This window comes from Enoplosus armatus, chromosome 10 (assembly GCF_043641665.1).
Source record: "Enoplosus armatus isolate fEnoArm2 chromosome 10, fEnoArm2.hap1, whole genome shotgun sequence".
NCBI classification, from domain to species: Eukaryota; Metazoa; Chordata; class Actinopteri; order Centrarchiformes; family Enoplosidae; genus Enoplosus; species Enoplosus armatus.
In genome coordinates, this window is record NC_092189.1 from 6,554,990 (window position 1) to 6,578,305 (window position 23,316).

The 23,316-nt window shown below is 40.8% G+C and overlaps 1 protein-coding gene across 1 annotated transcript; it reads right to left on the reverse strand.

Moving 5' to 3' along the window:
* Positions 1–962: 962 nt before the first annotated feature.
* On the reverse strand, positions 963–23,289 carry stag2b (STAG2 cohesin complex component b). The gene is made up of 34 exons (XM_070912896.1): positions 23,169–23,289; positions 20,991–21,118; positions 20,829–20,910; positions 20,503–20,646; positions 20,297–20,393; positions 20,041–20,117; positions 19,676–19,880; positions 18,283–18,434; positions 17,052–17,125; positions 16,806–16,929; positions 16,009–16,107; positions 15,731–15,810; positions 15,425–15,532; positions 14,635–14,746; positions 14,413–14,530; positions 14,214–14,317; positions 13,186–13,278; positions 12,991–13,080; positions 12,689–12,892; positions 12,234–12,304; positions 12,007–12,094; positions 11,810–11,890; positions 11,597–11,689; positions 10,976–11,150; positions 10,732–10,871; positions 10,430–10,531; positions 10,191–10,339; positions 8,924–9,052; positions 8,462–8,688; positions 7,111–7,333; positions 6,067–6,174; positions 5,851–5,977; positions 4,263–4,340; positions 963–2,863 (listed from the first exon to the last, which is right to left on the reverse strand). The coding sequence occupies exons 2-34, from the start codon at positions 21,032–21,034 to the stop codon at positions 2,840–2,842; spliced, it is 3,822 nt and encodes a 1,273-aa protein (XP_070768997.1). The 5' UTR covers positions 21,035–21,118; positions 23,169–23,289; the 3' UTR covers positions 963–2,839.
* Between the last annotated feature and the right edge of the window lie 27 nt (positions 23,290–23,316).

Genomic DNA, 23,316 nt, shown 5'->3' on the forward strand with positions numbered 1-23,316 from the left:
AACTCCGCAGCCCTGACCTCGACAACACAACGTAACCTAACTCAGCCCGAGCAGATGTACCGCTGTGGGAACCACAGACAGAGAAGTAGATGGAAAATAATTGTTTCGGCAGAGAAGTGTGAGATGTGGACATAAAACACGCTCCTCAACTTTCACATAACTGGTTTGACAACATGACAACAGTTACACACTAATCTAAATGTTCCCTTTCTGCATGAACACCACTAACAGCGTGTAACAATAAAAAAAACAAAAACGGCTGACAGCTCAGAAGACAATCAAGCAGGGCTGCCGAGGTAAGTGCTTTTCTGCACATTATTCTGACAGCCGACATGTGACAGGCAGGCTGACGTAGTGATGGATGAGCCTCTTCGTGTATCACAGGCCGGACATGAAGGGGAGCTCTCTGCCAGGTCCCATTCTAACACGCTGCGCATTGATCTGAGAGCTCCTCTTTATTAATCACGCACTTAACACACAAGTCTCTGTTGCTTTCATCCTTTCTTCTGCCACCTCATGTCCTCACTTTTATCATTACGGCAACTGTGGCGCTCTTTGTCTCCGCAGAACAAGACATTACTCTCGCTACAATGGGGCCTTTTGATGGTCGACACAAATGTAAAAGCCGTCACATACAGCGAGATGTGTGCGTCGATGATGCAGAGTGCCCGAGAATACATATTCATAACCTTGTCAGCAAAGAGAAAAAGATGCATATATTTCAAAGAGTGTAGCACTGCCATTGTGGGGAGATTTGATTTCCACCTTTGACTATACTGCCTCCTTGTGACACTAAAATGAATAACTTCAATGTCACCCCAACCAAAATAATATTTCACCCCAAACTGCATAATTGTGCAAAGGCAAACCAAAACTAAAGGTATACTGTGCAGCCTGATGTGACTAACCCCAGTGTTAGACGTAGGAAGTTCATTGTGGTCAAAAGTAAAAAGTACCACTGATGAAATGTGTTGATTTTTATTCAAAAGTTACTGTCTCCAGACAAGTACAAATCAGAAAACAGAGTGACTGAAAGAGGATGGGATAATAGACAACAACTTAGAGTGTAGGCAAGAGTGCAGAGAAAAATAAAAATAAAAACACAGAAATGGCCAAAAGGAAGGAAAAAAATTAAATTTTGTATATATACACATGATCTAATAAGAATTTATACCAATGTAGTGGTAAGTAACAAACAATAAACAGTACTTTTTCCTTAAAAGAATTTTCTTTTTTACTTACATAAAATAATTAGGCAAAACACATATAGGCTGTTCATCTACTTTATCACATTACATCTGACCACCTCATGTTTCATGTTCTAAGAAGCCAATTATCCACCTTTAAACATGACTGATCCTCTGACATGGAAGATTACTGTGAGAGAGGGTGACCTTCACAAGCATGTTTAAGGCTTAAGCATGGAATGACTACAAAATAAAAACCTCAGTAGACAAAACATTTCATTAAAACTTGTGTGTGACAAATATATGTCAAAATCTACGCTTTGTCTAGCTGCCACAGCGCTGCTGAATAACTTTAATTTTCAGTATTGTCTGAATGACTACCGTTCACTTTTAACATTTGAAATCTTTAAGTATTTTGTGACAGGACTTTTCATGTTGAGAAAACCTTAAAGCTGAATTTCACAAGTCTTTTCATCAGTTTTATCCAAACTAATTTACATGTAGGAAAAAAGGTAGAAACCCGAAGACATTATCAAGACAAAAAGAAAAAAACAAAATAAAACATAAAAATACAAATTTAAAAATCTTCCTTGATGCATGGCTTCACATGCTTTCATTTTTTTTTGTTTTACTTACACATTTCTCAAACTTTGTGACTGAAGGTTGAAAAGTTGAAAATAAGAAAACCAAAAGCACATATATAAAATCAGCACCGATTCATATATAACTTTTATTTAAAATGTAGAGATACCCATTTCAACATTATGCTGCTGGATTTTAAGAGAAAAAGATGCGTAATTCGTTGACGAGCTGCTTTCTGCCAGAGCCCACACAGTGGCACTACTGGGATAAAAATCTGCTCATTGTTGTTAGGGGTGGGGGGGGGGGCACATTTCTCTAGTAGATGGTGGTTAAGGAGTGGTCCAAATCTTAGGGTAAGCTCAAGGACTTACTGCTTAACAGTGTGGAGCGTTCAGTGGACTCTGGGAATCTTCACAGCATAAAGGGATCATGACTGATTCTATGTGACATCTCACCATCTTAACCACCAGTGGTTATCAGGACCTCAAATCAGGCCCAACAACAGGGAAAAAAAACTTGAAGAGATAGGAGGGAAAAAAGAAAGAAAAAAAAAAAAAAAAGCACAGAAACATAAAGACCTCCATCCACTTGGCTAACACAGTACAAGCAAGCTACTACAGTCTGTTTATAAATTACTACTTCACACCTGGTAACTTACTACAATTGTAAAAAGGGTTAGACATAAACAAAAAATGTTTCTTAAGTTAAACACACCAATTCATCCCCGTTTAGAAAAAAAAGGAAAAAAAAAAAAAAAAAAAAAGCTATTATGGATTTTTCTTCAGACATGTCTCATTTCTAATAGGTTTGGAAGTGGCCTGTTACACTATTTCTGAACAGGAAGAGCTTACCCAAGATTATAAAAGTAAATATTTGAAACAAAGTCCTCTCTGAGCAAGCAACACTGAGTGTGGGTTGTCATTGGTCCACGTGGAGCACAAGCCAGAATCATTTTTTTTTTCGTTTTGTTTTTTCTTACAGAAAACACTTCTGTTTTCGCATCTAAAATTCTCTTTAAATACAAAGCGCCTCTTCTGTTATCCCAGCGTCAAAATCATCTGGATATTAGCTTAAAACATGGACACCCCGAGGACCTGGAAGAAACAAACAAAAAAAACCCATACATTAGTTTTAAAGTTAAAAACTCACATTTAATATGACAGAAATTGGTAGACGTATTACCTGCTGATATTGACAAACAAAAACATAAAATGACCCTCTCTCTTGCCTATGACTACGTATAGTAAGAAAATATTTAAAGGAATTTAACAATGTATTATATTGCCAAACATGAAATAAAGTGTTCTATTTTCATGTATGATATCTATGATGATGGTGCAGCCTCAATTAAGTTAAGAATACGTGGGTCATATTTGGCTAAAACCAAACTGGTCGGGTCTCCTAACAACCACCAAGGGTGTTGCCTGGGAGGTTGCATCATTACCGCAGTTGCTGCCAAGGTGTCGAAGGGGAGAAAGAAATCTACCTGACTATTTACTATCAAAATACAGTCCAACAAACAAAATAAAATGAACCAATGTTTTAACTGAAGCCAGCTCACAGTGAAACGCTAGCGCAACAATCAACAGTTTTCTACATGTTTGATATCGTAATGTATTGAGTGCATTTGACTTTCTCTCTGCTGCCGCAGCCACATCATTACTAATATTGTGGAAAAGTAATTCAGAGCGGAAAGAAATGGATCTGAGGCAGACTAGTTCTGAGCTGGGGTGCAGTGGGTTGTGTCAAGTGGCAAAATCTGAGCAGCTAAGTGTGCTTTGTGTTGTTTCTTTACTCAGGAAGAACTTAATGGAACAAGACGCTAAGTGTTTGGTGAAGAGAAAACGGTTTTCTGCTGTGATGTCTTTTTTGTGACAATGAAATTATTTAAAGTTGACACAAAACACCCTCACATTCTTCAGTGCTCTCTACTGAGGCAGAGTCTGAGGAGCCCTGCATATCAAAGCCCAGTGGAGGAACAAGCCCTAAGGCAAATCCCCAGAGTTTCTCAAGGTTGGGACATGCTGAAACAAGAATCTAAGGCCGGCAGTACATTCTGAAATAAATACAATTTGCCGTGTTTACACAGGCAAAAAGTGGTGGCTTTGCAAACAATAAGAAATGTTGCATTTGGCTGAACTTGTCTAAATGCTTTACACGGCCTCACTGAATGCCCCGAATATCCATGTAATGTGACTGGTTGCAAGCCATCTAATCTCAATTTACTGCCATAGATTATACTAATTTAGTGCAACACTGTTTATTTTGAGGAAATCACAAGTTGTGTCAGCTCTCACTCTGCCTCACAAGCTTCTCCAGCTGGCCAATACACAAACACTCCTGGAGTCCTCATGAGCGCGCCGGTATTTGTTTGTAGCACTACATATAAACAGCAGCCCAAGGACACATTTGAATTTAGAGTACGCCATCAGTCTAGAGTTAGTCAACATACAAGGTGAAACACGTCTGAGTGACAGAGTATAGAGGCCTTACCGATTCATCCATGATGGAAGCAGGGTCAAAGTAGTCTGGCTTGAGCTCAGACCGCTCACGACGGTTCTTAGAGGGTGGCTGAAAGAGAAAGACAGACAGTTTAGAGCAGATACTCCCAACAACTTCTCCTGCTCCAACAGCTGCTTTGGAACCACAACCAATGAATATCTGAGCAATCTTTGCCCCTACTAAAAATTGGGGGCATAACAATACACAACAACAATGTGATTTTATGGATTATTGCAAGATGCATTACATTAAAAAAAAAAGATATGTAATTTCAGCAGATATATGCAGCACTAAACTCCTGCAGTTCAATTTGGACATAATTTATCACATATGCAACAAACAGTGAATTTAGAGAAACTAGGGCAGTTGTTCCATTTTCTGGTTGATTCAACATGACATTTGGAGCCTTTCTCATAGAGTGCAGCACTAGCGCAAGCATCCAAAATAGACATTTGTCTTGGATAAAATTTGGTTCTGGCTTTAAACTCATCATACGTGACTCTGTGGTGTTGGCGTAAACGGTCAAATAAATTAGTCATGTTGCCTCGTGTTGTACCAACAGTTGGAAGGCACTGTCGACAGAGTACATCTTCCATCTTTTTAAAAAACAAAAACCAGACACATCCTTCCCCACAGCCAACAATTCTTTTGGATGATTTCTTTTGTCTTCTTTTCTTATTTTGAAGTTACATACAAAAATCTACTCAAGCTGCTCGTTATTAACTGCTGCATGCTAAACAAATCTGTCATTTCTTAGAATAACTGATTGGTTATTCCCCACGTAGGCAGAATATGCATGCGAACCCAGTAACCAAAATGTAATTAAATCTGGATATATTATGGTCTTCGGGCTTAACTAACCGAACTTTTTCATGACTAATAAAAATCAAACTGAACAGACTGGCTGACAAATTCTGGAAATGATTGGGCCATAAAACAAAAGAAAAAGAAGGACTGCAGTATTTTGCTGGAGATGCTCAGATGGATGAGGGCTAGTTGAATGACTTGGTTGGTGTTCTTTAAGCTCACCAGTAGAAAGCAAAAAATAGTTGATGCAAATAAAAACATAACATAAACTATGTTTTTACTGCCCAATCTCCACCACACTGGTTTCTAAAGCAGTCAAGGCGGTTTGTGATTCCAGACAGACAGGATCTTTGGACGGCCAGAAATTTCTTTGGACGTATGAGTTTTGAGGTTTTTACATTTTTATTCTCTGAGTATCTCAGAATTAAATCAGATTTCAAGCAACTGTTTCTTGCTGCTTGACATAGCTTCCAGTATTGTGACTGTAAAATAAATCAGACCACGATGAGTCTCCAGATGTAACATCTGGCCTGACTGTCCTTAGACCAGATGTTACATTAGTAGAAACAACAGCAACTAATGCTGCCTCCTAATGGCAATTCTACTGTGTCTAAAAGATGTAAAAATGCCTTTTAGCCATGTAATCTGATCTTCTGAGACAGTCTGATTTTTCAGTGAGGATGTAACTGACAAGTTCGGGAGGGGTAAGGAAATACAAATCCTAGTGTAAGTACAAATTCATAAACTCTTAATTTAGTTAAATGTTTCTTACCAGATCAATGTCCATGGTGTCAAAGTCCATGCCTTCGTTGAGGTCATCCATACGACCCTCAGATGACATCATCACATCCTCCACAATTGGCTCTTCGTCTTCCTCCATAAGCCCAGTGCTGCGACGACTACAAAAACAAAGCATTACATAGTTATGGAACCATACTTTTGATGAGATTGCCACAGACACCTGTGTGCAGGTGTGCATGTGTCTTACATAGCATGCTGCAGATTGGTCCTGAGCTTGGCATAGTTCATGGCTCTTTCCTGCTGCTGGCGTGCCTCTTCTTGCTGTCTCTGAGCCAGCATCCACGTCACCTGGGAACTAAATGCACAAGAGCACATTCATTAACAATGGTTTTAATCCACATGTTTGGTGATTTAACTGGAGGTACCACAAGGATGTCAGACACAGCTATATAGCTGCCCCACTGGCCTGGTGCCTATGAAAAGTCAGCTTGGATAAATAAACTAGTCAGTCACTGTCCCAGTAGAGCCAACACTTGGCAGGCTGTTACAAGCGAGTACAAGTACAAGCATTTTGCTACCGTTTGCCCTCAAAATTAATAGCACGCAAATGGGAAATTACATTGAACCTTGTCCTAATGTATTTTGGCTCATATTCCAGTCCTCTGATCCCATTCTCAGAGAATAAGTGAACTGAATGATGGGCCTGGATATGGGCCTAGATATATTTATAAAATCTGGTGCTAGTAAGCATTAAGATGCAAGGAAATAACAGATAATTAATTAAAAGAAAATGGCCATCAAAGAGTTTCTGAAATGCAGGGGCAACACAGCAAACAAGGAGGAGAAAAGTTCATGTTGGGCTGTGGAATTTAAGAGCATAAAAATATGCCAATGCACAATATTCAATAAGTTTGGTGGTGCGCATCATGGAGCTGAAAGATTGATTGAAATCTCCATATTAATTACGCCGCCCTAAGGGAACTTGTTTTTATATACATAAATTAATAGCAAGAGTGAACACTAATGACAGAAACGTACACTGATCTGTTATTTGTCCCAAGAACTTTCATGTCAAATGTTTGTCTGAAGATGTTTAGATTTTTGTGGCCTGGCCAATTAAAATGTAGTTTTCAAATAAATTTCAGAGCAAAAATCAAATAAAACAAACAAACAAAAAAAAAATATGGTGAAATTTATTAAACATCTTTTGCACGGAGGAGGACTTAAATCTTCCACAGTGACGTTGTTTTCATTTAAACATGTCAGGAATGTAACAGTCAGACATGCATACTTGTAATCCATGGGTGTCTGGTGGTGCTGAGGCGTCTGTTGATGGTGCTGTGGGTGTTGGTGGGGCTGCTGCTGGTCGTGAGGGAGGGGGTAGACCCCCATGAAGCTGTCATCACGGCCCCTCTTAGGGTCTCGCATGGCAGTGGAGGTGAGGTGGGGGGACGGCAACATGACTGGGGTCTGCATGCTCTGCTGCCACACCTCGCTGCTGCTGCTGCTCTCCTCTGCAAAGGAAGGGCCGAAATGTTCAGACAAATTCGCAACAAACGTGCACATGCTTGTTTTGTTATACATTTCGCACAAGTTACCAACTTTTCTCCAAAGTCCCCTAACTATGAACAATGTTGAGTTTCAAAACATCAACTGTGAACAAATTTAGGACTGTTATTGGGTACTACAACATCACCAACACATATCTTTACCCTAATGCTTGGGTTTACATAGCTTGTCCATTTTGAAGACCTTTAAAGAGATGTCAGGATGTTGGTAAAGTATTTCCAAATTCATATTTGTTATATTCTCAGAGGATGTGGAATACAGTACTGGGTGGAAACGCTCACTATACCCAGAGGTCTGTCCTGACACAGGCATGCCAGAAATAATCCTGACAGTGAAATCCAAAACTATGAACACACACAAATAAATTAGGATGAAGGAAATAACTAATAATTAAGGAGAACACCAATTTGATTTTGACTGTACTATAATGTCAGCCTTAGGTGAACCAACTCCTGAACTGCTGTTTTCCCCAACAGGCGCTCCATTTTTCTACCTTGTAAACAGAATGAATGGAATTTTGTATTCTAGAGACATCCTTGGTCATGAGCAGGTCTTCAGCAAAGACACACAGACACAGACACACAGACACAGACACACAGACACAGACACACAGACACACACAGACACACACACACACACACACACACACACACACACACACACACACACAGATTTCAGTGACCCTGTGCAATTGGTAAGGAGCAGTTTGACTCCTGACTCTCTCCTACCATCTGCTGTTTAATCTCCTCACCCATCAACTCGGCTGGCTGAGCCAGGCTGGTAGGAAGGCATTTGGGTTAATCTGGGCTCCAACTCTTCTTTTATAACGTCATTGCTGGGCTGGGCTATAATGTATGTGGTTCTCATGGAGACATATTCTCAGTGTGCTTGTGCATTTGTAGGTGTTGAGGAATATGAACTGACTGGTGTTTATAGATCACAACAGAAACTGATGTCCTTTAAAAAAAAAAAGTATGCAGCTGCCTGCACTAAAGTAAATGCCCATTTTTCTCTGAAGTGAAAAAAAGGGAAACCATCTAAAACATTATTAATGATTTTGTTGAGTCTGATACCTTCTGGCAGCTTCCTCTTGGCTGCCGAAGTTCCAGCTGTAGCAGCAGGAGGCTTGATCTTCTTGGAGCGGATGGAGGAGCCTCTGCTGGAGTAGCCACTCATCACCGACATGGTATCGTCATCACCACCAGCCTGCAGAGAATTCCTGTAGGAGATGAGGGGGAGCCAGCAGTCCTCTCGCTGCAGTGCCATCTGGAACGTCATGAAGCGCTCCAGGTACATGTGGCTGGGGAGAAGCAGGAGGTCACGTAGACAAGATGAAAAAACGTGTGCATCCATGCATACAGAGGACAAACCTTACACACAACCATGTGCACATTCCAACTGGAGGGTTTAAAAGAAAAAAAAAGCCTCACATCAACCACTCACGCATCAGAAACACCAGTTGCACCAGTTGTCACAAACACCTGTTGCACTGAGACACTGAAGCCTCCCACATCAGCTCAGCAGAAAACACTTACACAGTCCTCTTGTCTTGTCTCATGAGCTTGGAGGAGAACTCGCTGAGGATGTCCAAGAAAGCCAGGTTGAGGGGAGGGCCTCCTTCACCCTGGGGACTAGGATCCTTAAATGCAAACTCAATACCATCCCTGAGAAACAAAGAATAACACACTGTGAACATACATAAAACTAAAAACAGCTGATCCAAACTGTGTAGTGAAATTAGAATTTTATGAGGAAAGATGTGTATTCACTTCTTTGAACAGGGTTACATGGTACACCACTAGGCCGTCCGCATAAAACGTATGTCAACTTTTACAATGAAACCACAAATCTCCCTGAAACCAAGGATATTGTGGTTATTATTATAAAACCTTCATGAATGCTTGATATTAATCCGACTATATGTTGATCAGGATTAGAATGTCAAGTTGAAATGAATTCTTCTTAATCAAACTAGTAGTTTGTGCTATAATTTAACGGCGTGCTACATCACTTGAAAGTTTAAATATCTTAAATACTAGATGGAAACAAAGCAGAATCTTCAGTCCGTCTTTCATTACTTAAACTCCAGTTGCAATCCCGGCATATCACATTACATAGTGTACCATATGTTACACAAGTGTAGGGGATACCCAAGCCAACATAGCAAACGTGCATACATCGACTTTCCTGGGACCTGACAGACGATAATAATCCACACGAGAAAAACAAAACCAATGTGACGGGAGTGGGGTCTCAACAAATGTGGAGGATTGTGTGCTTTTACAATCTCAATTAAAAAGAAACAGCATGTATCATTTAAGAAATGTTAAGAATGGATGGAAAAATATTTTTCTTAGTTTGCCACAGCATCAGTTCACACAAGCTGGTGGGAAACACCCGATGATGCAGCAGCCGAAATTAGTGCTGTGTTACAAATTTTGGATGACACATTTAGCTTCATAAGAGCACCATAAGGAACACCTTGTGCAGCTCTTTTGATTAGTGCGTGGGTTCCTTACATCGAGTATGTAACAGCAGTTTTAGTTTTATAGCACTGTTGCGCCTCTGTGTGTTTAAACAGCCTGTTGTTTTTATATGCTCATACTTTCAGTGCATGGGAATAGGCAAAACTGCAACATTTTATCACTTAAGCCTCTCCAAAATCCAGAGGAAGAAAATAACACAGCAAGAGGAAACACAGTATTCAAGGAGTCATTTGTCTAACATGACAGTTCCCAGATGCAAGGCCAACAAAATGTAATAAGAGCAATGCAATGTAACAAGAGCAGAATGAAGCCTTACTTGTGCAGCATAGCGATGGCATCTCTGGTTTTGACTTGGTCGAGACCGAAGGTTAGAGAAAAACGACGGGCCAACTCTTTGATTCCACAGAACGAAGAGGAGGAGCGATCAAACCCATGACCCAGGTCAGACAGCATTTCATTGAACAGCTAACAGGAAGAGAAACATTAGATCAACAATCTCTTTAAATGGGAAAAATGGTCTGAATGATGAATGAGCAAGCGAGTGTGTATACTGACCTGCTGCAGACTGAGGATGAGTGTCTTTGCACATTGAATCTTGTCGATTTGCCGAGTCTTACTCATGGTCTCCTTGATGATGTCACCGTAATCATTGTAATACTGTAAAGGGGAAAAAAACATTACTGAGACATGACGGATTATGAGCTGATCTAATGGTAAGACAGACAATGCATAGATTCCTGTAATAACAGATACATCTGCTAAAAACCATGTGTTACAGTCCTCTTTATTCAAGATGTACACTGAATGGCTTTAATGTTCTACTGCATTTCATTGCAAGTAATAAAAGTTTAACTTACCCTCATGTACTGTTTGAAGATGTCAGCTCCAGTCTTCATTTCTACCACACAGTAGATGATCAGTTTACAGTAGGCAGCCAGGAGGTTTCTCCTCTTGTGCAGAGCTTCAATCTTTACCGCCTCATCGTCCTGTTGTCCATCTGAGATGATGAAAAAAGCAAGATATATATGAATATATATATATGCCTATTGGAGCAGCGCAGAAAGTAAATGAGCTGCTAGAACTGCATATTTGCATTTGTACCTGTGCTATTTGTGTCATCGTCCTGGTCTATGAAGACATGGTTCAGGATGAAGGAGAGCAGTTCAGACTGCAGCGAGTCCTCTGGGGAATAGACCAGAGGCTCCAGGTGTTCCCTGCCTCCGGACACCATCTGGTGGCTGAAGATGAGCAGGAGATCACACAGGATGGTGAATGCCTGTTGGAGGAAAGAGAGAGGGAGAAAAAAAAAAAAGGAGGACAAAAAGTTAAAAGTCAGTGTACATAATGACCTTGTAAATTAGATTTTAAACTAGGTTTTTGAGTATAATTATACAGAGCATCTTATGGATTTGTGAAAATCAGACTTCAGTTGTGAGACATCGATACAACTTAAGACATTGAGACATTGATACAACAGCAACAAGTTGTATCAAGGACCCTTTAATTATATATGAACAAAGAAAATAGAGGGTAAGCACTGAAGTCACTTGCAATATCATCCTTCTTACCAGCACTTTGTGGCCAACTGCAGCTGCAATGAATAGCAGCCAAACCACCTCTTCACCTCGTCACTTTGCCTAATTGTTGATGATCCTCATTTTATACTTTATGTCCTTCTCTTTTTAGAATTTACTTTACGACTTGTTCTCGTGTCTGTGTCACCTGTTCTTTGACGGCTGTGTTGACATTGGTGAGGTAGCGCTGACACATCATACAGAATGCCCTCATCTGCTTCCTCAGGGTCACCAGGTCATCCTGATTCAACAACAGAGTTCAGAATTCAGTCAGAGTTTCTTTACAATCACTCACACCTATCCAATTCTCTTCAAAACAGTGCAGAATAGGGACGATGAAGTTGGCTTTAGGAGGCCTCACCTTCCTGGAGCTGCCCTCAGATGACTTGGCCAGGTGCCACAGGATCACGTAGTGGGTGCACTGCAGTGAGTGGATGACTATCTGCTCACAAGGAAAAAACAATCCCCAAGGGGTTGATATTTGTTAGTGTTCACAAATATTGACTATAATTTGTTGAGTCATATAACTTCATTTGGCGCGTATGTATGTTTATTAACCTGCTCAGGCATGTCTCCATTCTCTATGCCTGTGTTGAGCAACTTAAAGTTGCTGGTAAAGAGGTCCCACCCCGACAGGTCATGTGCACTGCAACAGATGTGAGAAAGTCAGTTTCAGACACACAGAAGAACAGATAAATTGTAGTTCCAACTTTGGAGAACACAGAGGATGTGAAATGCGGGGGATGGATAAGAAGTGTATTCTCCAGACAGAATAAATGTCATACTTGTGAAATGCTGTGATCCTTTTTAGAGTTGATAAAACCTGATAAGCATCATCTTCATCAGCATCTTCACCCTGGAAAGAGAAGTCGCAACTGTGTTACATTTTATAGACCAAGATGTTTACTCATCTGATAAAGACTGAATCATCTAGAATGGATATAAATGTTAAATAAGTTTTCACATTCTTCAGAAATATATATGAAATTAATTTACCACAGTTTGAGGCTGGAAGTAAGTCTTATTTGCAGATAAATCAAAGTTTGAATTTAAAGTGACAATTTGGGGTTTATGCAAGGAGACTGCCAGAAAAAAAGGTTTAGGCAGCAATACATAACAAAAGGCAAACATGGTGATAATATTAAGCGCTGGTGATGTTGGGTGCAAGGCCCACTTTACCAAAAGGGCAATGAGACACGCATGTTTAGCAGTGCTGAAGTGTGCATCCTGTCACTCCTACCTCTTGTAGAAAATCCTCCAGTAGCCTGTTGAACTTGTCCACCAGCTCATCCAGCAGCTGGGAGCGGGCAATGTCCACCCTGTTAAAGATTGTGAACTCCTCATTGCAGAGGGCATGGTAAGTCTTGGAGCAGGCCTCCAAAACTTCAGTGTCTGTGTGCTTCTCCACAATTTCCCTGATCTGACGCAGCAGGGATTCCAGGTGCTGGATTAGAGAGAAAGAGTGACACATCATGTGTGAAAACAGTCAAGGAAGATAAACAATTTTATTATTGTTATATCAACAGATTTTTGTGGTCTTACCTTCTCCAGGCGCCCTGTGGTATAAATTTCCAGGTCGAAGAACTGAGGCAGCTGCAACAAGTTAGTCACCTTCTCTGCATCCACAGCGTACTGTAGAACAAACAGTCAACATAATGTTTTCTGATTGATAAATACACACCCGAAGCAGCCCTTCCGAGGAGTGCTTGTTAAGAGCATGGAATGGATGTAACAAACCTTAGCCAGTAGAGGGGGCAATGCCACAGCAAACAGCTCTGTCATTCTGGTTCTGTCATCCAGCTGAGTCTTCTTCTCTTTAGCAGTCATCACCTAATCATAGATGCAGCAAGTTAGATACCTGTCCTCACAACTAGTACTTACTTTTTGTAACGTTTACTCTCTTCATTTGTGGTTAATTTCAACCTCTCTGTTAACCTGTAACAGTTAATAGAGATTTATGTAGCTCCAGTTCACCGAGTGCATGGTCCCAGTGGCAGGCTTTTAATGCATTTTAAAGATAGCTTTACTAAATAAAACAGAACAGATCTTTTTAACATCATTCAAACTTATCCTGTTATTTCAACAATCTTGATTCTTGAAACAGGCCCCAGCAGCACAGCTTTCAAATTCTGTTGGATGGTGTCCAACAGTTTAAATAAAAAGTGTCTGTAACAGCTACATCATAATGTCAATTAGACTGTGAGACAAATCCCCAATTAATGTTACGTTTACTTGTGATGTCTGATTTCATAAACAGTCCAGGGGGAAAAAAGCTACACATCAACCTTCAACTGATAATAACAAGCAGAATATCTGAAAATGTTTTGCAGGCTTGCTTTAAGTGTGGCAACACAACCACAAAACATGGCACCACATTCACAAATATCAGTATGCAATATATTCAAAAAACTAAATTATTTCTCTAATACACTCCCCAAATACATGGCTAGCAAAAAATCCTTTTATCTTCAAAAATGGTTTAAATGTTGCAAAACACAGCTGCCAGACAATCAAACACACCACTCGCATTTATAATGGTTGGATCACAGATATTTAACGACATGTTAACTGTGCAAGTGCTATTAGAAGGATATGTTTGAACTGTCTTTGGGTTCAGCTTGCACTGATCCAGCTCTTAAGTTAAGTAAGTGATCAATGTTCAACACAATTGCCATCATGGCAATCCCAGGACAGCCCATATTAGAAATAAACTGAATTATTCTTTAACCAATCTTCACTATTGAAAGTGTGTTAGCCGCTCTTACCCTCTTCCCTGTGCCTCTTCCGACAGGTGGGTGGCATTCTGCAGCCTGGCGTACAGTGCACAGCATGATTTCAATCAAGGCTGTCTCTTGTCTGTCAGTAAGCGCTGCAAACAACACAAAACAATCAGCATGATATATGTCACATTTGTGCTCTGAACCACATACAGGTGACATAGGCTGTCAGACATCAGTGCCATACCTTCCTCTCCTGGCAATGGGTCATCTAGCAATAAGCTGATCATACACTCCCAGTCCTTCAGTAGCTCTGCACCACATTCCCAGAGGGAGTCCACTAGGTAGGCTGCATGCTCATGGAGCTGAGGAGAGATAGGATAGATTATTAAATTGCTTAAATACTGTCAATAAAGACAGAAATTGTAGCCTATGTGTGACAGTAAAGGAAAATAGCCTGATAACATACCTCACTCTCCAGGAAGAAGAAGACAGTGGTCTTAATGAGGTTGGCGTTGGGGCTTTGTCTGCCTCTCCTCTTGGGGGCACCTTCCTCCTCTGGTTCCCGCTGGCTGAACAATCTTTCAGGAATATTAATCATTAGTTGGGTATCACACAAAAGCAACCCCCACATAATCCTCCAACTGCACTTCTTAGAAGCAGCAAGGGGCCTGCACAATTAAAATTCATAGGCTAAGCTGAGATCTGACTGAGTCCGAGTTTTAATTGGAGTGAACTATCAGGGTAAACATGAGAAAAGCTACAAAGTTTAGTTTGTATGCACACAGACATACTGAATGTGTTTTTCCAGTAGACTCATATAAACAATCTTGAAGAGTAACTTAACATCAGGCTGAAAAGCAGAGTTTTGCTGCCTTCTCTGGTTGAAGGTTTCAAGCCTGTTTTACCTCTGAACACACTCAGCATCACTGATAGGTGTGGTCACATGTGCGCTCTGTTGAACCTATAACCACACCCAACAGTGATGTCACCAGGTCCTGGAGTCCACCTGTACTTCACTGCAGCAAGGTGAAAAAGGTGAAAACCACTGGGGGCCAGCAAAGACCAGATTTTCAGGGGCTGTTAAGTTACTAAATTCTCATTTATCCTTGAATTTCCACAAAGCTTTGGTGAATCCCTTGTTTTCTCTCCTCCTTCCCCAATCAGCCTCTACATTCCTTTCCCTATGCTTCACTGTTCAGTGATAAACATCGATTTGACTCCTGTTCAGAGACAAATTTGATTTATGTATGACATACTTTTTGAAGAGGAATTCTCCAGCTGCAATGGCAACAGGCCTGTGTGCTGAGTAGACCAAGTGATAGACACTCTCACAGTCCTCAGGGGTCAACACCTCATCCGTACTACTGCAGAGACAAACACAAAGAGTCAGTCAACTTCAGTTCCAAAGTAGTTGCCAGTAGCACACTTGTACTTGATGTAATTCTTGAGTGTACAAGGGTCTGCCCTTAACGTACAGACTACTTCCCACTAATATATGGTAAACAACATGGAAGTTGGGACAACAACACTAATCAAATGCCACCAAGAACACAGCCACTTACTTCAAGACTAGAGTGAGTAGTTTAATTGCTTGTACTGCAACGTCGTACTCTTTGTCCAGAGTCATGGAGACAATACGGTCCTGTGCAAAGAGAGAGAGAGGACAGATTTAATGAGTTATGTGGGCCAAAGGATTAATTTGATTAGTAAGTAAAATTCTGTGATTTTAATCACAAATATGTGTCCATAGAATATTAGCCCAGTGTTTGTTGCTGTATAAGAGTGTGAAACAATAAAGTTGGAGCTGTTGTGTTGAAGTTGTCCAGCAGGTGGTGCTGACCTTGAAGCGACTGGTGAAGAGTTCCAGTCTTGCATTGAGTTCTCTGTTGTAGTAGAGACCCTGCAGGGCTGTGAGACACTTCAGACGTACCTCGCCTTGCTGGAATAGAGAAGTAGAAAACAGCCATTCCTCAGATGAAATAAACCAACATTTGACACCAGAAAACATTTGTAAAAAATAAAAATAAATAAAATGGAGGAGCCGGCATGATGGGACAGGGTTGAGACGTTTTGATGTGCGTGACCCACGACCGTGGGGGATTTAAAATGCAGCTAGTGGCTAACTTAAAGAAGAAGAAGAAGAAGAAGAAGTTAGCAGCTAACCTACAGCAACAGAAAATGTCTGCAAATTTGGGAGACAATGAAGTCCTTATTACTAGACGCCGACGCTGTTGTGTTACACGACACACCTCTTTTGCTTCTGGAATTCCAACATGCTGTCAAAAACGCTAGGGCAGCATTATGCCGGCGTTATTTGGTTCAGTGTAAAAAAGACAAAGATGGCATAATGCAGGATCTCTGTTTAAAAAGGGCTATTGATTTTGCCTTTAACAGCTCTGCACACCCACACAGGTGTGTTCACTTATTCTGTCTGCTCAGATTGATGTGAATTGGGGAGTATGTGACATCACCAAAGGTTGTCCTACACTAAAGGTGCAACAAAACTAACAATAGGGTGAGAAAGAAGTCAATCAATTACAGTAAGTGCACGCCTTCACAGTCCTGGGAAGCGGCCTGATCAGGAAAATTTAAAGAAACTACAAAAAAAGAGCTAAACAAAACCTTTGTGTGACCCACCTTATCATGCATCGTCCATCCCACATACTTCAGATAGCTGTCGTTGAGGAAGGCATCGCTATAGAGTTTCATCCACACTCCAATCTCTTCTATACAGATTGCCCTGATTTCTGCTATCGAATCACTGTTAAAACATTAGATCACTATTTGTTAAACAGAATACAAGACGTCGTCTACAGCAGCATCAACCACCAGTATCAAAGTTATAATTTTTTGATAATAGACGGGCATTATGTGAAGCCGTACCGATATCGGTGAACAAACACTCCTTTGAATATCGCATTCATCATGTTTTCAATCTCGTCCTGATTTTCTTGGAGCTGAAATGGAGAGCAGAACAAAAACACATGAGCACATTTATTTGGCCAAACACAAAGCCTAACTGACTAGAATGCTACAGTATGAGGTGACCAAGAGGCATTGTTAACATAATGAGACATATGTGACAGCCAACTATGCCACCATGCTGTGGTGTAGCTGCATAGTGAACTAACAGATGGATGCCCGGTGGTGCCTGCTGTTATGTAACCTAATAAACTGACAATGCTAGCTGAATAACACTCAGCACTAACACAGTCACTGCAGGTCCACCACATACAGAGGTGTTGCAGTTCTAAAAATGGAACGGATTCTTTGGTCACAAGCTAGTAGTAGTTAGCTTGGGTTGCAGGGTGGCTGTGTGCAGGTGTCTTTTATGGTTTTCCTGAATAAAATGGCATGTAGGAGGATCAATTCTGGCGTCAGTTATAGTTTTTATTGAATTCTGGCATGAATTGAGTACAGAAAGAAAGGCTGCCATAGGGCTGAGTGATGATTTTATTAGATCATCAGCCAATGATCTGTGACAGACGATGATATTGTGTAGGATGCTGTTAAGACTTTAAAAATTGGATTATGGCTGCTGTCATACAATTCTGTTTACAATTATAAACCTGCAGTCAATGAGCACTTTACCGCTTGCAGGTTACTTTGGCAGGAAAAGCAATTTAATGACTGACATCACTGGCTAAATATCTTTTGAAAGACAGAAGTCTGTGTATATATTTTAGAGTAAGGGAAAAAGAAGGGGGGAAAAAGTGGAGCTGTCTGCTGTCTTGTTACTAACACTCTGTCTCCAGCAGTGGAGAACCCACAGTTTTCCATCATTTTACATAAATTTTAAATTTAAATTTTAAATAAACGAAGAGCAGTGCATACATATCACAGTGAGAGCACACTACACACAGGGGCTGTAGTTGCAACTTTCCGCCAAAGTTATGCAAAACCGCTCTCTAGTTTGGAGCATGCAACATTGGCTAATGAACCTGATAAACCACTGCTCAAATCATCTGCTTCTCGCCAGAATTTGCTTACAATCTACAATCCAGTTAGAATTTGAATGATCCCATGTGTACGTGTGTCTAAATGCAAAAGGCATTTGCTTAGGTCAGAGGTGTTTGAAAACAAAGACTGCATATTGTCATGTGGCCACTCTTACCTCTTTGCGTTTCTGCAGGAGCAGCTCCAACCTGTCATTAGCTCTTTTGGCCACAATTTTATTCCTCTCTGCCTCATACTGGCGCTGGGTGTTGTCCATGTTGATGCTCAGGTTTAGAGCTACATTCACCAGGGCTGTCATCAGCTTCATGGCTGCCAAAAACACAAATAACACCATGAAATAAAAAAATAAAGCACACATAATACTAACTTTTTAATGAAACAATTAATAATTGGCTTAAAACACCAAGAGTGTGAGTTTACTGGAGTTGCCACTTTGTGTTTTGTGTCTATAGTGTCAAGGATGTGCATGAACAACATAAACGAGCCCCTAGATATACTGTAATCTTTAGGTAACTAAGTTGCACTACAGTCAAAATGTTTAAGTGCCCTAACCTCAAAGGCAGATGGCTGGAAATTAGACCATCTGTTTGTAAATCATTTCAATTTTTTATCCCTTTAATTTAACAAATTAGACCTTGGAATTAACTATGTTGGAAATTATATAGGGTCAACAAACTCCATACACTAAGAATACCAATCGGTCCACTTTTAGCTGCATCCACTATACACTCAACCTCACTTCAGCGCAGTAAGAAATCATTATTGAAACAGGGTACCACCTAAAATAGATCTGCACCAACTGACCCGCTCCAACCTGGCAGTCAAGATTAGCGCAGACACCAAAACATTAACACAGCAAAAGCATGTGACTGTTTAACACTGACAGGTAAGGACAAAGATTGTTTCCTACACAGAACACACACCACCCACCTGTTCAATTACAACTGGTGTTGTAAAATGCACAATGCTGCTGTATGGGCCGTGTGTTCCGCATGCCTCTGGTTACTGTAGATCACGTGATCTGCCCCCACTGGATGCCTTTGGCACTGTATTTTAGCAGGTATGCTATGCCTCATAGGTTGTAAGGTGTAAGTTGACCCACTCTTACTAGTCCAACTAAACTAATCCCTGGTTTAATTAGGCAAAATAAGTAAAAACACCTTTGTGGGTATGCCATGGCTGTTTAGTGAAAAACATTTAAATTGGCTAAAAGTAGTTCCACCAATGAAACCTGTGAACAAAACTAATGCCCTATACAAGTGTAGTTACTACAATTCAAAATATTTGAAATCTTTATCAGGAGAAAGCTGTTGGCCACTGTATTGTGCAGTTGCATTCATAATTCTGCTGTTCAATTGAAACCCTACTGAACAATCCTCCCTCAACCTACAAGAGCCCTTAAAATGCACGAGAGCACTTAAATTAAGCTTGTAGAGCAAAAACTGTCCAGGGGTTCTGTGCCCCCAGATCCCTCAAAACTGGCTACTTTTCCCACCCAGCTAATAACGCTGTATAGAGCACTCTCTCACGCACAGAGTTCATCTGCATACCTGCCAGTGTCGAGGTGTGTCTGAAGGCTCGGACTTGGGAGTCCGATAGTCCGGTGAGAAGGGAGATGACTGTGTCCATCATGTACTCATCATAGATGATACTGTATTGACACTGGCGCACTAGAACCGAAATGAATTCACAAAAGCTTGACTTGAACTTCTTCCACTGGGGTCCTGCTATGGTTAGAGGGTAATCACCGCTGTCCTACAGAGGCCACAGAGGGAAGATCATCAGTAAATGCAATAACGAAATTTGTTGTAATCGTCATTGGCAAATGAAAGAATTCTAAAGTGGATATTTAATCTAAAATGACACTGGTTTATGATGAATATGTTAATGATTATACTGGAAAAAGTGAAGTTACCTCATCAAATTCCTCTGTCATTCGTCGGATGATCTCAGAGTTTTGCATGTTGCGGAACATTTCTCCACTGACCACACCTGATAAACACAGGGGGGTTAGACAGAAGACAATTTACTGAATGGTCAAGAGGAGCAACTCAGGGAGAAGAGAATACCAAGTATGTTTTAGTGGTTCTGTAGGACACACAGATTCAAATGTTTTCCTCACATTTACTAAAGGGCCAATCACGGAATAGGATAACTTAAAACACACACACCTTTACACCCCGAGCACTGGATGAAGAAATTGATGAGGTCTAGTAGCGCAACATCTCTGTCATGTTTGTATGACTCAATCCAGTCATCAACGACAGACTGCAGAAAAACAGGGATAGACAAAATCAGAAATCAATTAAAAATGCAGACCATTTGCTTTTTCATGTGACTGAAATTTTTACAATCTCAAATATCTGGCCATTCATACCTGCATTGCACTCCTTCCCAGCTTCACCACCTCAAACAGCATCATGTTTTCCATGCCATTCTCCTGGTGGTGGCCATTTATCCGGCCTGCTCCCTTCCCTCCTTTGCCTTTCTCCCCTGCTGCTTTCTTCCCCTTCTTCCCACCCTGGAACAGAAAAGAAGAGCATGAGGAATAAATAAGATTGAGAATCATTGCAGAGATAAAGAGGAGACAAAGCTAACTTTGTATACGCATCACAGATATCTATAACTAAAAGACGCAATATTGTGTTATTTGACCAGGATGTTCTGATCCAGGCGAAAGAGAGCCATTTGTGCTTTCTATACCTTTCCTTTAGCTGAGATTGTACTCCTGCCATCAAGATCCTCAGAGAAGTCTGTGTCTGAAGAGAATCGGGTGTCTGTGTCCCTGGTAGACAAAGTCAAATATTAGAATTAAAATTCAGATCAACCTCAACCTTTAAAATTAAAGTGGAAGTAATCACTTACTGAGTATAGGAGAACTCTGATGGTATTTCTGGTGCTGCTATCATTTCTGTAACATCTTCTGGATAACTTCAACTTAAGACTGGCTTGAGGTCCTCAGAAAATACAAGACAGGAGAAGTTGCATGTGACCTAGAATATGAAACAGAGTAATTTAGAGAGCTACACATATTCACACATTTCAACACAGCAGAAACAATAAATGCTGCAAAAGCAAACATCAAATATGTATATGTTCACATAAATCACATCCTCTCTAGTGAGAAAATGTTTCTTTGATGCCGTTGAAAAAAAACAGTTTCACATGGTAACAGGGGGCGGACACAAATGCTCCTGTCACGCTCAGCTGTCTAGCCATTGGCTCCCTCTCTTTCTCTGCTCCCCTTGGTTTACAGACAACGTCATGCAAGGAGCACTGGAGTGTCTTCCTCAATGGCCAAATATGGCACTGCCCTATCCGCCCCATACATATCTCAACCAATCAAAAGACAGTATCAACATCAACAAGATACTGCAGGCCACAGAGAAACTATGGCATGGTTGTGATGTGTAAATTAGTGGTATATACATCAAAGGGCAGCGCAAAAGTAACTCTTGAAATTAGGATTCTTACTTTGTCCTAATTCAGAAACAAATGCAAATGTCTCTTTAGCAGTCAGGGGAGTCAATAAAAGCACTAGGGAACAACTGTTAAGTCTTGAAAAGGCAAACTTAAACTCCACCCATCATAGACCCGCTCTGGGTGCAGTATGCGAGTCTTTCTGTCCTACTACACGCAGTGATGACATACAAATGTCATTCTTAATTTATAACAGAATTTACGAAAAATTAGTAGACAATAAAATCATCTGATATAAATCTGATGTCACGTTATTCGTGGGATCCTCTCTCACAATGTCCTGCCGAGGGTGGCCCACATATGCCAAATAGGGTTCTTACCAAGCACACATTTTATGAATATACAATGATGGACGTAAAATTCCCCGCACATTCAAAACACAGTCAATGTAAACGCATGCAACATGTATGTGGTAGTTGCGACTTAGTGAGTTTTAACATAATCGGGATATTTATTGGATTAAGAATCTGTTAACGTGCCTATTTCCTTTATAGTGAGGGGGTAACTTAGCGTTACTGCATGACAAGACGACGGGATTCTATGGGTGTAGACTGAAAAAGTGGCGCCAAATCGGACAGAGTATCTCATAAACTTCTTACTGTGAAGCGAGACTAGACGATCTTAGTTAAAACGAAATTGTGAAACCCAATAGCGTGGATTCCTGCAAGTCAACTATGCCACAAAGTACCGGCTCAGTTCCCTCCAACAACGCCGACACGGCTACACTGTTCGTCGGCTCCTGTCAAAATTGACGCCGGTGCGCTGCTAGTGCTAGCGCCACTAGCTAAGCAACCGAGGATTTTGGCGTCTTTTCTCCAGCGTCAGCTAGTTGAAATTTGATCAAGTAAGCATGCACTACTCATTGCGAACAAACTGTGATTTACCGAACAAGACAGGCGACAGCCCTGTACAATGCATTATCGTTAGATATCGAGACCATGTCAGCATTTACTAACGCTATCGTACTTGGACCATAATAACAAAACAACGCAAGCCCTACTGTAGTAGCGCATGCTAATATTGGCTAGTACACAATAACGCTAGTCACTAATGTTTCCAATGACAGGAACTGCATGCTGCCTACACACCAGTCGTATCAAGCGGTTGTCCGAAGATAAAGCAAATAATCAAAACAGATATGCTGCAATTAACGAGCTGATTGTAACTCCCACTAGTTAGCTATGCTAACAGCTACTGCTAACGTTACCTAAAAAAACATCACGTCCTTGCGTCCTCCATCTTGCCTCGGGAGTTCCAGGACCATATTGCATAAGCAACAAACACTTTGTTTACAAATATATAAAGTGCAACTAAGTCGTTTGAAACAATAAAACGCCTCTTTTGGCTACGAACTAAATATTTTCCGTTACTGTGCCAAAAATCCAGTTCGCTAGCGTGCTAAGAACCGAAGTAGCTATGTACCGCGAGCTAGCGAAGCGACTTGGTTCAGGCAGGCATCCGCGCTCTGGGCTCATCTACTGCTAGCCTGGCTAGCGAGACGGCTAGCAAAATACAAATCAACTAACTTCCAGATAGCTCTCCGCCATTTTACAGCTAACTTACCTTGTTGAGAAATGTAGTCCCGGCCGAATCGTAACTTTTACTATTCTTATACAGCCTCCGTCTGAATCCCACTACAATTCTGTAAAAAGAGTTTAAAAGTCGCGGTCAGAGGCGGTTTCGGACGTTCTCTCACCCCGCTTGCTCCGTA